The sequence below is a fragment of the Gobio gobio genome (genome assembly GCF_949357685.1).
Source record: "Gobio gobio genome assembly, chromosome: 1".
Classification (NCBI taxonomy): domain Eukaryota; kingdom Metazoa; phylum Chordata; class Actinopteri; order Cypriniformes; family Gobionidae; genus Gobio; species Gobio gobio.
In genome coordinates, this window is record NC_137097.1 from 70,174,174 (window position 1) to 70,190,082 (window position 15,909).

The following is a 15,909-nucleotide window of genomic DNA, read 5'->3' on the forward strand; positions in this document are numbered from 1 at the left end:
CGGCATTTTGAAATATTGCGTTCTTTCGTCTAGATTCACAAAATGTCCTTTAATTTTCCATTTCATGAAGAATCTTAGGCATTAAATACTCAGAAGAATATAATAGAATTCGAAGAATATCACTCATTATTATTAATAAAATGTTGTTTAATTTCTTTAAGTCCGCCTCCAAGCTACTAAACACTCCGGAAGTTGATAGCGGTAGTCAGCTGTTGCTTAGCAACAGTGTTGGCGTCCACTGTGACATATTTCCAGTTAGGTCTGTTATCAAAAGAATGAGCTTTTAATACAGAAAAATAACAGTTTTGACTGATTTCATGTTGACAGGTCTGCAAAATAAGATGGGCAATTGTTTTCTATGCACTGCTAATCTCCGTTACTGCAGGTAATAAACGCTGTCCGGTCACCAGAAGCTCTGGAAGATGAACTGCCGACACGATGAACCCAAAGTAATGGATGAGGAGATGCTACAACAAGCGATAGTTGAACAGGGACCTCGAGGGCAAGCTGGGGAAATAGCCAAGAAAGAGGGCATCCAGTACGAGGAGGTGCTTCAGCTGCGGCTGGACTTCAGGAGTAAGAACGAATCACTTCAATCTTTTCACTCATAAACCATAACTCAAGTCATTTTAATGTAATGTTCAATTCAGGTTGAAGCTCATGAAAACGTTCCTGGGTCATTTTTTCACCCTCAAATATATATGGGTCAATGACAAATAAGGGTTTTAAGATAAAATAATTTAGGCAAAACAGTTTTAAAATGCATTTGTATGTCCAAAAAATGTATGGTGTTGATTCACATTAGTTATCACAGCTTTTTAAGACAGCATTAATTCATTATTAAACAATATTTCTGATTTTACCACCCAGAAAACGACCATATATTCATTTAAAATAATGTAGCACTACTGAGACTTGTAGATATGAATCATTGTAGTGTCTAAAATGCATATCACGTGGTAAATTCCCTTTCCTTTTCTTCATGTGTTGCCCTTTTAGTCCAACTCATATAAACGTACACGTTTCTATGAGTTTTTATGTGTTGTTTTTAACTGTACAACTTATTTGTATACATTATATAACGGTTTACGGTTATATTTCTTACTTCATTTTTGCAATTGCAGTGGGTTTTAGTGAATCGATAGTTTTAAATGTAAATTTGCTGGCATTTCAAACTCAATTAAAATCTAACAGGCATTAACTTGGACACCTATACAAATGTTTGACCATATGCTCAAGGTCATACTTTTTTATTTTATTTTATCAAATACACTTTTTTATAATAACAACACATTTCCAAAGTGTTTTTTGTGTTATTTAAAGAGCGCATTAGTAATATGTGCCTACAGGCGGATGCACAACGAGCGTAAACTCTGCTTATTACACACACACAGGGACGCGCAGCAGCACACACACATTTTTAAATATGAAAAATAAAAGGATTCCTCTCTGGAGAAGCGTTCAGTCTTTCCGCTCGCAAATTCCTCCATGTTAATAACGAATCCGCCATGGCGTGAGCGCAACTGACTTCTAGGGTCTTCGGGGTCTTTTCTGACCCCAAAGGACGTTTGCTCAAATTAAAACATTTTTCCCTTTGTCCAAATGGATTGATATCTGTTTTTATGTTTGTGTGACAAAAAAAAAGTCACACTCAGGGCTTAGAAAATGGACAAAATTCATCCTCAAAAACAGAAACAGCACAAAACACGCATATAGAAATGTAGTGGCACACTTCCATCAATGCATAAAAACATAAAACACACACACACACACACACACACACACACACACACACACACACACACACACACACACACACACACACACACACACACACACACACACACACACACACACACACACACACACACACACACACAGGAATACATTTGTTATTGCTGTTCAGTTCATTGCATTTTGATGTTCATGTTGTGTAATTTTTACTCAATATGTAAAATAACTGTTCATTTTTTTCTGTTACAGTTCATAACTGAAGTGTAGATTAAATTTGTAGAATTATAAGAAAATCTGATGTTTCAAATAAATGATAAACTCTAAAGACTTTTCTCTTTCTCTTTTTTTCAGGTTTGATTGTAATCATAATGTAACATCATTGAGAAAAAAAAAAAATTTCAGTACAAAAAAAAAAGCTAAACTTCGACAAAATTAATTAACTTTAATTTTTGTGATTTCATAACATTTAGATATGATTCTAACTGAAAAAATACTTGTGAAAAGATGTCTTTCAGTCACATAGTAAATAGTGGAGCTCTGCAGCCATTTACTGGGAAAAGTCTTTTTTTTTCTCTCTTTTTTTAAACAGTATTTTGAGCTAAACTCTTACACTAAACCATGTCAAATTATCCATGTTATCCCCACGAATGAAAGTTAGAAATTTGGGTCTTTTATAAAGTAAATCTCACATTAAAAAAAACTGATTTTGTGTGAAAATCCATAAAAAAAATATTTTATTTATTTATTTATATAAATGTAAAAAAAATTATAAATATTCCAAAAACTGCACAGATGTTGAGTAAAAACATTAATAAACAGAGTAAAATTACATTTGTTCTAAAAAAAAGCTATAGTTTTGTTACAAAATTACATTTTGTTGCCTGGGGTCTGTGGAGACCCCAAAGACCCTGAGTGTAATTCCCAAACGAAGACCTTAAAGGGAATGGGAGACGAGACTCTGATTGGTTTATTGCACGTTACGCCCCAAACACAGATCCTTAAAATAGGGCCCTAATAAAATAGTGACATAATATATAAAAACTTTTGAATAAAATATAATTTTTTCATATTACATGTATGGGCATTGGGGAAGAAAACGTGCTTATCATGATTGCAATAGCAGTTCAATGTACATAAAAATACCATATATAACTGTTTTCTTTATTCATATTCAATCATATTTCATGATTTCTTTACTTTTTGAAAAATATAATATTGATGGTTTTTTTTTTTTATAGACATCCTGAAGATTTACCACCTGTGGCATTTCACCTCTCTCACAAAACTTCAGCTGGATAATAACTTCATCGAGAAGATTGAAGGGTTAGAAAACCTCTCTAATCTGGTCTGGCTGGGTGAGTTCAGACGGACATCAGAGAATCTCAAAAAAACAACTCTTTGAATGAACATACACAGATAATGGAAAGTATTTCCACATGATTAACTTGCTTTATTTCAGCATTATGCCATTCTGTTATTCCAATTTGATGTACTTACGTTGGGTCAACTTAATTTATTAAGGTTGATTCAACTTATTTACTATGGTTAGGCACAGCTTAATTTAATAGTGTCAGCCCAACTAATTTGCAATGTTTTGGACCAACTAATTTATTTAGGTTAGCCTAACAAAAGTGCTTAATGCTGAAAGAAAGCCATTTAATCACATGGAAATCCTTCCCATGATTTAATTACATTCATTCAAATGATAGCTTTTGAGAGCATTTACAAAACCTTGTACAAATGTTATTGGCTAGCCAGAAAATGCACTGAAAAAAAATATTATGGCCCGATTAAATTAAGCATAATTAATTTGTGCTCGTTTAAATAATTTAAATTTAGTTTTTTTGTTTTAATTTTTTTTTAAATGAATTGGTTTTACGGGAATTGCATGTGTTTTTGTTTAAATTGAGATAAAATAAATTGATTGCGACCACTTACGATTATTTTTTTTTAGTAAATTCAACAAATATTTTTTTTCAGTGTTGTTTTTGCTACATCCATGGCATGCCCAGAGTAGTTTTTTATTATTAAAACAACTTTAATAGTTATAATGTGGCGTTCACACCGGACGCAATTCGCGCTAATCGCGCGAAGGTGGACGCGTGTACATTTTGAGTTTACTCGCGCGAAATTTGTGCAAATCGCGCGTGACATTCACTGCACAACAGACGCGAATTCGTATCATGGGCGGGGCTTCTGCCAGCGGCTCGTCTCGTTGAGAAATGGCTGACATGGGCTGTGTTTACACGTCTTTTTTTTGTTAAAATCTACTGATAATGTGTGACAAAAGTAGTTTTAAGACTTTTTCAGTCGATAATGTAGTTGTTTAAAGCTCAAATCGGTGGTTTATTTATATAAAGAGTGGCTATTTGAACATTTTATCTGGCGTTTTCGGAGTTGTGAGCTCCAGTGGATCAGCGGCGCTCATTAACCCCGGCGAGAGCAGCCTTTCCTCGGCCAGTCCTTCTGCCGTCTGCCACTGGCTCTGATGTCTCTGTGGTGTCTCGAGCTATAATTCGTCTTGTAACGGCCGATCTTTGGTCTCATGGATCTATAATTTGTTCCCTGGCAAATCGTTTAGGCTGAGGGCAAAGAGAAGTTTCATTACTTTATATTTTTAGACTATAACTGTACGTTGCAGTTGTAACGTTAGCCTACTAGCACTGACTTTGAATGTTTGACTGAATTGTTTGCTTTATTTCATGTATAGCTTATTATACCTTTTACTTATACTTTTGTATTATTGATCATACATAAACTTGCATTTAACAAAAAGAGACTGTGTTGTGTTTCATGTCATTTAATGTTATCACAGTGATAATCATATTGTCTGAACCAGATATTAATATACAGATTTTCTCCTCATTGTTGTCACTACTAGAGCAAGCTCCTGATTGGTTAACGCGGAGCGAAATATCCGCCAAAGTTCAGATTTTTCAACTTGAGCGATTCCCGCGTTTCGCGCGTTCAATTCGCGTCCTTCGCGCCGCCTCAATCGCGCGAATCTTGCCGCAGAATGCCATTTCGCGTCTCTGCATTGACTTAAAATGTAAATCACTCGCGCGAATCGCGTCCGGTGTGAACGCACCATTAGTAGGTCCTCACCCCAAGCACTACACCCAATGGTAACCTCCAAAAACACTTACATAACACAAACTTTTAAATACTAACATAACAAAACATTAAGCGTTAAAAAGTCTCCCAATTTTCTCATCTTGTTAAAAAATGCATCAAATTGCACTTTATGTAAACACTTAGTCTCTGAATTCAGCCCCTTTGCAAAGCATGATGGGAAGTGAAAGTCTTATTTCTTTGGGTTACTTGATTGAAACATGTTATTTCAAAATGAAAACATCAAGTTATATCAAAGAGTGAAGGTTTTAAGTCAGTTTAACATGAATCAATTACATTTGAACCTAATATAATTGTGTTAAATCAAGATGAATTGCTTACGGCATCATAAATCATTTTTTTGAGTGTAATTCTTGTTTTCCTCAGATCTGTCGTTCAATAATATTGACGTGATCGAAGGACTGGACTCTCTTGTGAACCTTCAGGACTTGAGTTTGTTCAACAACCGCATTTCTGTCATCGAGAACCTGGATAGTCTGCAGAACCTGCACATCCTCTCTGTTGGAAACAATGCCGTTGCTCAACTGGATAATGTAAGACAACTATATTTCAGTCTGATTTCAAGATATGCATCTATCCACTAATTCATTTCCAATGAGTGACACTCAAAAAATAAATCCTGTCCAACCCTGCAGGTGCTTTACCTCAGAAAGTTTAAGCATTTACGCACTCTCAACCTCGCGGGAAACCCCATCTGTGATGACGAGAGCTATAAGATATTTGTGGCGGCATATCTTCCAGACTTGGTTTATCTGGACTACAGACTGCTGGATGAACAAACGGTTAGTGAGTCTTTTTCATGTGAAAAAGAAACACACCAGCACACTTATTATGGAAATCATATACTTTAAAAGAAAATACTTTCGGTGATCAGTTCTTAAAAGCACCATTGTTTTTTCTTATGGTATGAAGACTATTTTAAAGGACCACTCCACTTTAAAACAAAAAATAGGCTAATTTTCAGTCTCCCCTAGAGTTAAACAGTCGAGTTTTACCGTTTTTGAATCCATTCAGCCGATCTCCGGGTCTGGCGGTTGCATTGCATGGCGGTTACTTTTAGCATAGATCATTGAATCTGATTAGACCGTTAGCATCTCGCTCAAAAATGACCAAAGAGTTGATATTTTTCCTATTTAAAACTTGACTCATCCAATGTTCCCTCTAATTTCTTTTCTCGCAAAACTTTTCTCTAGTGGGCGGACATTTTAATCACCTGAGCAAAAACATTCTTTACTTAAAAGCACACAAAAAAGTGGTTTCATCATCCAGTTATAAATTTTAACTTTAATGTGCCATTTCTATTTTATTTAACCCTTGATGTAACTTAGTGATATATTAAATAAAAAATAAAATAAAAAAACTGTTAATTCAGAAGTCACTAAATAAAGCACATTTTACAGTGCTGTTAACTGTAGTCGTCTTTACCAAGAAATACTATTAAAATCTCCCCCAGGACAGTTCGATTCTTTATAATAATATAATATAATATGAAAAAAAAGAAACAGTTACACTGAGATGGTTCTTAATGTGTTTTTATACAGTCATTTATTGGTGACAGGCAGCATTAAACCATCAAAATTAAATGTTTGTTAAAGGGTTAGTTCACCCAAAAATGAAAATAATGTCATTTATTCCTCACCCTCATGCCGTTCCACACCCGTAAGACCTCCGTTCATCTTCTGAACACAAATGAAGATATTTTAGTTGAAATCTGAAGGCTCAATGAGGCCTGCATAGGGAGCAAAGCAATTTACACTCAAGATACATTAATGTACTAAAAACATATTTAAATCGGTCCATGTGAGTACAGTGGTTCCATATTAATAATATAAAGCAACGATAATATTTTTGATGCGCCAAAAAAAACTAAATAACTACTTATATAGTGATAACCGATTTCAAAACACTGTTTCATGAAGATTCAAACCGTTATGAATCAGCGAGTCGAACAGGCACGTGCAGAGGGGGGGGCTTTGGGTGCTCGACAAATATCAATGATAATATCGTGGTCAATAAAACTAAATAAATGTGATTATTATAACATGACAATACAATAGTAACGGACGGCTCAAAAGTCGGACAATTTCTGTTGAGGCGTTGCCGTAACGCGTTGCTATGGGTCGCATGCGTTTTGATTGACTGCTGATTTTCCTCTGTTCCACTGTTTTTCATCCATAATCAGAGCTAATGTGTTGATTCAATTACAAAGCTATATATTAGCTATATATTTTAAAGTATTACACAATTCACCAATGCCCGTTTGTCATGTATAGGCTATACACCAACCAATCGTGATCTGGCAAAGCAAGTTCAAATTCCATTGGGCGATGTGAAGCGGTAATTTTCTGTTCTTATTCATAAATCGGTTGAAAATTACATGGACAGACGAACTAACGTTTGTGGAACGATTTCCTGCAGTTTGTCTCAATTTATTAATTGCATCACTGACAAAATGGATTTTAACTGACAACAAACAAATTCCTGCACAAAACCATTCAGCAGCAAATGTCGCATTAATGGTAAGTAGTGTTAAATTCACTTGTATTTATGTAGCCTATATTGATACATCGTTTACTATTTCATGAAACTATCAAAGTTAACAAAACCCAAGTGCCACCGGCACCTATTAGGCTATGTGAAGTGTAGGCTGGAGAAATGGTTACGTGAAAGGACTTTATTATATTATTTTTGAATATTATGCAGCATTATGAAAGAAGTCTCTTATGTTCATCAAGCCTGCATTTATTTGATAAAAAACAGCAATATTGCGAAATATATTAAAATAATGGTTTTCTATTTTAAAATAATTTAAAATATAATTTATTCCTGTGATCACAGCGGGATTTTCAGCATCATTACTCCACTCTTCAGTGTCACATGATCATTCAGAAATCATTCTAATATGAGGATTTAATGTCAATGATGGAAACTTGTGATACTCTTTTCAGGATTCTTTGATTAATAAAAAGTTAAAAAGAACACAATGTAATAATATTTCACAATATTAGGCTACTGTTTTTTCTGTATTTTTGATTAAATAAATGTAGGCTTGATGAGCATAAGGATATATAAATATATATATATATATATATATATATACATTTTACCTTTTGTGGAATGGAAAGGTCTTTTCCACAAGGAATAGCTAACATTTGTCCGACTGTTCTTATTTTATTCCATTTTGTTTGTTCATAATTCATATTTTTTGCACTTACATATAAAGCGTGAAGCTGCCTTTGCAAAGTATCAGTATCCTGTAGAAGAAATGCAACTCAATGAGCTCCAGGAGCAGCAGGCAATGGAGGCTCAGAAGATCAGCAACGAGGAGCTTCAACTGCACAAGGTGTCCGTCTCATTCAAGCACAGTTCTAGGCTTAAAAAAGTCAGATTTGTGAGTCACAGATGGTCAAGAACTTCTGCTTCCTTCTTTCACAGGACGCATTCGTGGAGTTCTTGAATGGACCTCAACTTTTCGCCAGCATGTTTGCTGAAGATCCTGATGCAGAGAACCTGGCGCTCCTCCCTGGACTGGAAGAACTGCTGGAGGCATATCCTTGTTATGAATGGCAAAATATACAAATCAAACCACTAATGAAAGCGATACTTTATAATAAACTCTTTAAAATAGGGTTCTTTTTTGGCTTTGATGGTACCTCTAATATGCATGGAACTTTTCTTTAGATCAATCCGCGTTTCCACCGCAGGAACTCGGGACTTTGGGGTGGGTACTCCGTGTTTTTCGACCGCAGGGACCAGGGTCTAAATGAAGATCCTGGGTAAAAAGGTCACGAGGTAGTACTTTTTCAAAGTTCAAGAACATTCGGGGGTGGGTGTTGGGCGCTGAACATGCTGAATGGTTGAGTTCACACTGCATTTTGATTGGATGACTCCATGCAGCATCTTATTTCAACCACCGTTATTTAAAGGGATAGTTCACCCAAAAATGAAAATTAGCCCATGATTTACTCACCCTCAAGTTATCCTAGGTGTATATGACATTCTTCTTTCAGACAAATATAATCGGAGTTATATTACAAAAGTCCAGGCTAATCCAAGCTTTATAATGGCAGTAATATTTGCTCTGTTTTTGAAGTCCATAAAAAATGCATCTGTCCGTCAAATAACTGCTCCACGCGGCTCTGGGGTGTTAATAAAGGCCTTCTGAAGCGAATCGACGCATTTGTGTAGGAAAAATATTCATATTTAAAAATGTATCAAGTAAAGTTTCGGCCGACCGCCTTCCGTGGAAAAGTGTTGAATGTTGAAAGTGAAACTCAAGATGCGTTCGTGACGTCATGACAAGCGGACCTGGTCGCGTTAGTCTTTCGATCGGCACTTTCAACACTTTTTCCATAAATTGAACTGGGAAGGCCGTCGGCCGAAAGTTTACTTGATAAAGTTTTAAATATGGATATTTTTCTTACACAAATGCGTCGATTCGCTTCAGAAGGCCTTTATTAACACCCCAGAGCCGCGTGGAGCAGTTATATGATGGGCAGATGCACTTTTTATGGACTTCAAAAACAGAGCAAATATTACTGCTATAATAACGCTTGGATTAGCCTGGACTTTTGTAATATAACTCAGATTGTATTCGTCTGAAAGAAGAATGTCATATACACCTCGGATGACTTGAGGGTGAGTAAATCATGGGCTAATTTTCATTTTTGGGTGAACTATCCCTTTAAAAGTCTGTTGCGGGGTGTGCAGTTGTATTGCTATATAACACGAGTTGCTTGCTTTTTGAATCAACAATGGAGTTCAAAAAATAGGACTGATGGACCGACACCGGGGTTCAGATTGGCCAGTTGTTTTCGGGTAATTTCGGTGGAAAGGGGGCTTTCGATTTTCTTTACTATTAAAATTCTCTTCAAACAAAGAAAAAATGAAACTATTTTGAAACAGCGGTGAGTGAAACTGCATCAAATGTGTGTGTTCTGTTGGCAATCGGCGTGTAAGAGCATATAATGTCAACAACACGAACGTATAGAGAACTGAAAGTTATCCAGGGATAATGCCATGATGTATTTCGTGTGCTTGTGTCTCTTTAGCTCCGCCCACTGCACGCCTGCACGAGCTCGGCTGTTTTCGGAAAGAATCAGTGTATCTGTCTTTTATAAAAATAATAAAACTAAAGACTCTTCGGAGATATGAAGGATGCAACACTACTCTATAGACACTCAAGATTAACATGAGCTAAGAAACAGTGTGTGTTATGTACACTTTAAAGGTGCAGTGTGTGAATTTTAGCGGCATCTAGAGGTGAGGTTGTGAATTGCAACCACCTGCCGCTCACCCCTCCCTTTCGAAGCAAGTCGAGAAGCTACGGTGGCCGACACAGGACAAAAATATTGTCATCGGAGAGAGCAGAGAGTAGCTAGCGCTCTGTAGAGAAGTTGTCCGTTTAGGGCTACTGTAGAAACATGAATAGAAACGGCTCATGCTTAGGTAATAAAAACATAACTGTTCATTATGTAAGGCACTGAAAATATTATATTGCATTTCTGTCAATAGATCCTCATAAATACTACACACTGCACCTTTAAGAGTGGGGGAACAGCTGTTTAAAAGGGCTCAAAACAACCCATTTACCTTGACAGTCCATTTACATTTAAGAGCAAAATGGAAGCTCTATGCGTGCAGATATTTGATGCGGGTTTGACTCAGCATGCTCGGAGAACGGCTGAGGTGGAATCCTTTTTTTCCTGTTTCCATGAGGCGGTGGCTGACAACCAGCGCAAAGCGGCACAAATAGCAGCGGACTTTGAAAACTCCAGGAGGCAGGTTGGTTCCTTCTCCTTCGGTCTAACAAGGAAAACGAGACAACAAAATTGAACATGCTCACAAATGAAACTCTGTTCAATTGCAGAAGACTGTGGAAATGCAACAGATCACGGACGCCGAGCTACTTGAAGCTCACATCACTTCCTGCCGTGAACAGGCCGACCAGCTCTCTGAAACCCTCATGAGTCTTGAACTGCAGCTGGTGGACCAACTAGAGGTCAGAATATTATTCATGCAATATCAAATACCTTCATACCACATCACCTAAACGAATGGATTGCTTCTTTTAAGGACATCTTCAAGGACTTTGAGAGGAACATCTCAGACATGGCTGGAGGGTTCATTGAATATGTGCAAGGGATATATCCTTTATCCAACAAGACAAAACAAAAATGCTTTTATTTCAAGGGTAGGGCTTCTTTAACTCTGACACACATTCGTGATGTGTCGAGACCTGGAGAACCAGCACCATGAACGACAGCTTGAGATTGCCTTGGCAACGCTGGACAAGGTGCTCAAAAATGAGCTGGAGGAGGAAATACCGGATGATTTGGCAATGGTCAGTGGGAAACAGGCTCGATCACTTAAAGGGATAGTTCAGCCAAAAATGAAAATGCGATGTTCAATCAATCAATCAAATTTTATTTATATTATATATACATATATTTATATATATATTATATTTGATTGATGTTATTTGCTTACCCCCAGGGCATCCAAGATGTAGGTGTCTTTGTTTCTTCAGTAGAACACAAATTAAGATTTCTATCTCCAACCGTTGCAGTCTGTCAGTCGTATAATGCATGTGAACGGTAGCAAAATCTATTTCTCAAAATCTAAAACAGCAAGTTTAATTTTTTTAAATAGGCGCTCTCTTTATAAATAAACCACAGATTTGAGCTTTAAACAACTACATTCCCACCTGAAAAAGTCTTAAAACTACATTTTGTGACACAATAGTAGTATTTTTAAATTATGCAGGGTTTCTCATCACGTCACTTCACCACGTGACAGCAGCGAGCAGGCTCCTGATTGTTTAACGCTGCGCGAATAGACGCTAAAGTTCAGATTTTTCAACTCGGGCGTCAGACGCGAATTCGCTTCAAACGCGTGAATGCACAAAAAGCACCAAATAAAATCACTTGTGCGAATGAGGTGAAATTGCGCCGCAGGACCTCCAGACGCGCGTCAACGCGTCTTTACATTGACTTAACATGGAAATCACTCACTCCTGACGCTCTATTTGCGTTCGGTGTGAACGCAGCATTAGACACGAAGCGTAGAGCCCTGGCCCGAGACGCCGAGGCCCTTTAGCCCAGCCCGTGTCTGACAGCTTGTCAAAATTTTCGGCCCAAGTCCGACTGGAGCCCGTGTTTTTATTTATTTATTTTTTATCCTCCCTATTACACATTTTTGTTTTTAATGTCAAAGTAGTTATATTTCGTTTCGTTTCTTTATTAAGTTAATTTAGAAAAATGTTTGAAGCATTTTTTGTTTGTTTGTTAAATTAAAGTTTTCGTTTTTTAAAGTGACAACCAAGCGAGTTAACAACACATGTTTGATCAATTTAGCCTCTCAAATCAACACTTGACTTGTCTTGCTTGTAATACAATCCATAGATATAAAACACTTCAAGCATCACAATGTTAGTCTAAACGTTTAGCCTACTATCGCCACCACAGTAAAAAGGCGTTTTTGCCTGATGCTGCTCGCAACGGCGCTCGCAAACGAAACAAGCTACTCAATCGAAACAAAAAAACATGAAAAAAAACATGCAGGTTGTCTTACCTTACACCTCTCCGCAAAATTAATATAAATCCGATCTTCAATTCAAAAATTGGCCGGCCCTAGAGGCGTAAAAAAGTCGGGGCCCGTCGGGCTCGGGCAGAAATGCAGGGCTCTAACGAAACGATCAGTTTGTGCAAGAAACCGAACAATATTTATATCCATGTCCAACAGCCTTGAGCGCGCGATCACTTCCGGTGTACACGATATAGCGTAGAGATATACGCGCGAGAGATCACTTCCGGCGCTACGAAGTGATCGCGCGCTCAAGGCTGTTGGACATAGTTATAAATACTGTTCGGTTTCTCTCACAAACCGATCGTTTTGTGTCTTAAGACATCAATGTGTCGTCACGGGCCGCAGGGTTTTGTTTTACTCTCATAGATTTTGCTACCGTTCACATGCATTATACGACTGACAGACTGCAACGGTTGGAGATAAAAATCTTCATTTGTGTTCTACTGAAGAAACAAAGCCACCTACATCTTGGATGCCCTGGGGGTAAGCAGATGTAACCCCCTGCAAAAAAATGCTCTTCTTACTTAGTATTTTTGTCTTGTTTCTAGTCTAAATATCTAACATTTCTTAAATCAAGATGCATTTACTAGATAAGTAAAATGACATAAGATATTTGTTCTTGTTTTCTTGAAAGTAAAATCAAAATGAAGTGTTTTTGCTTAAAACAAGCAACATTATCTGCCAATGGGGTGAGAAAAATAATCTTGTTTCTGATTTAATTCTTGTTTCTGTCCCAAAGAAATAAGATTATTTTTCTCACCCCATTGGCAGATAATTTTGCTTGTTTTAATCCTCTGGGGTTCTTCATTTATGGGTCACACTCAGGACCTTCGGGTCAAAAATGACCCGGAGGGCAGGATTAAGATAAAAAAAGATTTGAGTAGAATCAATAAAATATATTTTTGTTCAATAATATATTTTTTTCTTCTTTTTTGGTGTTTTGAGGTAATTTTATGATTTATAATTAATATTTATGCAATAATTATGACCATTTTTTCCCATTGAATATAATAAAAAATGTGTATATATATATATATATATATATATTTATTAAAGCTGTATTTCATTTTAGAGTCAAGCCTAGGCCTCATGAAAGCAATTTTTTAAATGAGATCGGTGCCATCCAGTGGACACATTGAGCATTTTTATCACGCAATAGCAAATTAGTGTGTGTGTGTGTGAGTTTTTTTGTCTGTTTTGCACGCTTGATGTTTTATAGATTCACCCCTTCACTTTTGACTCCTTTTTTTTGCATCCTGGCTGATTTGTAGATTGTACGCACAAAAAAACTCTGTATTTTTGCCAATTTCCCATTCATTTCCTATGGGGGTCATTTTTGACCCGAAGGTCCTGAGTGTGACTATTTTTTTTTTACGACCACTTAGACTTTTCAAATCCTGTCCCCAATTTTTTGGGGTGTTCATATACCAAGTACCAATAAAGTCACCAAGTTTCGGACCATTCCGATGAAGCTACAATCTTTTACATTTTTAATTTTAAAAAATTTCGGGTCAGAAATGACCGAAGAGCCCCAAAAATATCTTATGTCATTTTACTTATCTAGTAAATGCAACTTGATTTGAGAATTTTTTGATATTTGGACTGGAAACAGGAAAAAAATACTAAATAAGAAGAGCACTTTTGCAGTGCACCTCCTGTTCAAACCACCAACTCTAAGCGGGACTCGAACCCGGGTCCGCCGGCATGAGAGTCGGACGCTCTAGCCGGCCTCCGTTACACAGATAAACATCACATTTTCATTTTTGCCTGAACTATCCCTTTAATTTGTGTCGACTCATTAGGAATAAGTCATGGTAACTATTTACATGCCACACTTATTTTCGTCCTGATTTCCTGTAGCTCTTGGTGGATAAAGACACGGTGAGCAATGCAGTCAGTGCTTCCCATGACACACACCTGCAGAAGATTGATAACAGGGAGGACGAGCTACTGACACGGGTCAACAGCTGGATGGGCGGCCTGCTGAAATCAGTACGTGATTATGAACACGCTTCCTGTGAACTTTACACTCATTAACAATATTATATTATATTTAAATTAGGGCTGTCAAAAGATTAATCGCATCCAAAATAAAAGTTTGTGTTTACATAATATATGTGTGTGTACTCTGTTAATTATTATTTATATATAAATACACACACATTCATGTATATATTTAAGAAATATTTGCATGTATATACTGTATATACATTTATATAATCTATAATATATATAAATATAAATGTTTTATATATAAAAAATAATATTTTTTTCTTAAATATATACATGCTTGTGTGTGTATTTATATATAAATAATAATTAACAGAGTACACACACACATATTATGTAAACACAAAATTTTATTTTGGATGCGATTAATCGCGATTAATCTTTTGACAGCCCTAATATAAATATAAATGTTTTATATATAAAAATTATATTTTTTTCTTAAATATATACATGCTTGTGTGTGTATTTATATATAGATAATAATTAACAGAGTACACACACACATATATTATGTAAACACAAAATTTTATTTTGGATGCGATTAATCGCGATTAATCTTTTGACAGCCCTAATATAAATGTGACCCGCACGGGTATATTTGTGGCGATAGCCAACAATACATGATTGTATGGGTCAAAATGATAAATTTTTCTTTTATGCCAAGTAAAGATCATGTTCCATGGAGATATTTTGTAGTTTTCTTACCGTAAATATATAAAAAATTTATTATTAGTAGTAATATGCATTGATAAGGACTTCATTTGAACAATTTTAAAGGCGATTTTCTCAATATTTAAATTTTTTGGCACCCTCAGATTCCAGATTTTCTTGCATCTCGGCCAAATATTTGTCCTAACACACCACACATCAATGGAAAGCTTTCAGATTATGTATAAATCATTCAAAAAATTGACCCTTACGACCAATTTTGTGGTCCATGGTCCCAGTGTAGCCTACCACGAGGCTGTCCAGGATCACAAAAGACCTTTTATTATTAAATGTAAACATACGAATCTGTTTGTTTGTGTTAATAGATACACAACGATGAGGTGAAGAGGAATCGCAAGCGCATCTCCGAGATCCAAAACTACATTAGTTTTGTAAAGGAGGAGCTCGAGGCATCGTCTGAGCACAATTGAAACGTTTCTCTTGTCAGATCCAGAATATAACAAATGATTTATAAACAAATGTTGCTCATTTTGTTGTTGGATGTTGATAAGTATGCAGCTCTATTATTGTTTTGTTTTGTTTATTAAATTTTGAGATGAATCAGTTTTACAAGGTTTGATTTTGTACTTTATGCAATGCCTCCATCTACAGACAAGTAAAGGTGCTGCAGCAAAAGAGAGAGAGAGAGAGAGAGAGAGAGAGAGAGAGAGAGAGAGAGAGAGAGAGAGAGAGAGAGAGAGAGAGAGAGAGAGAGAGAGAGAGAGAGAGCGCTTTACA

The 15,909-nt window shown here is 36.3% G+C and overlaps 1 protein-coding gene across 1 annotated transcript; it reads left to right on the plus strand.

Moving 5' to 3' along the window:
* Positions 1-203: 203 nt before the first annotated feature.
* Positions 204-15,602, plus strand: drc3 (dynein regulatory complex subunit 3; the record flags this gene model as incomplete). Its single annotated transcript, XM_079811227.1, has 12 exons — positions 204-576; positions 2,973-3,089; positions 5,233-5,399; positions 5,502-5,648; positions 8,090-8,209; positions 8,302-8,414; positions 10,467-10,650; positions 10,736-10,867; positions 10,942-11,059; positions 11,091-11,209; positions 14,314-14,445; positions 15,498-15,602. The coding sequence occupies exons 1-12, from the start codon at positions 423-425 to the stop codon at positions 15,600-15,602; spliced, it is 1,608 nt and encodes a 535-aa protein (XP_079667353.1). The 5' UTR covers positions 204-422.
* Between the last annotated feature and the right edge of the window lie 307 nt (positions 15,603-15,909).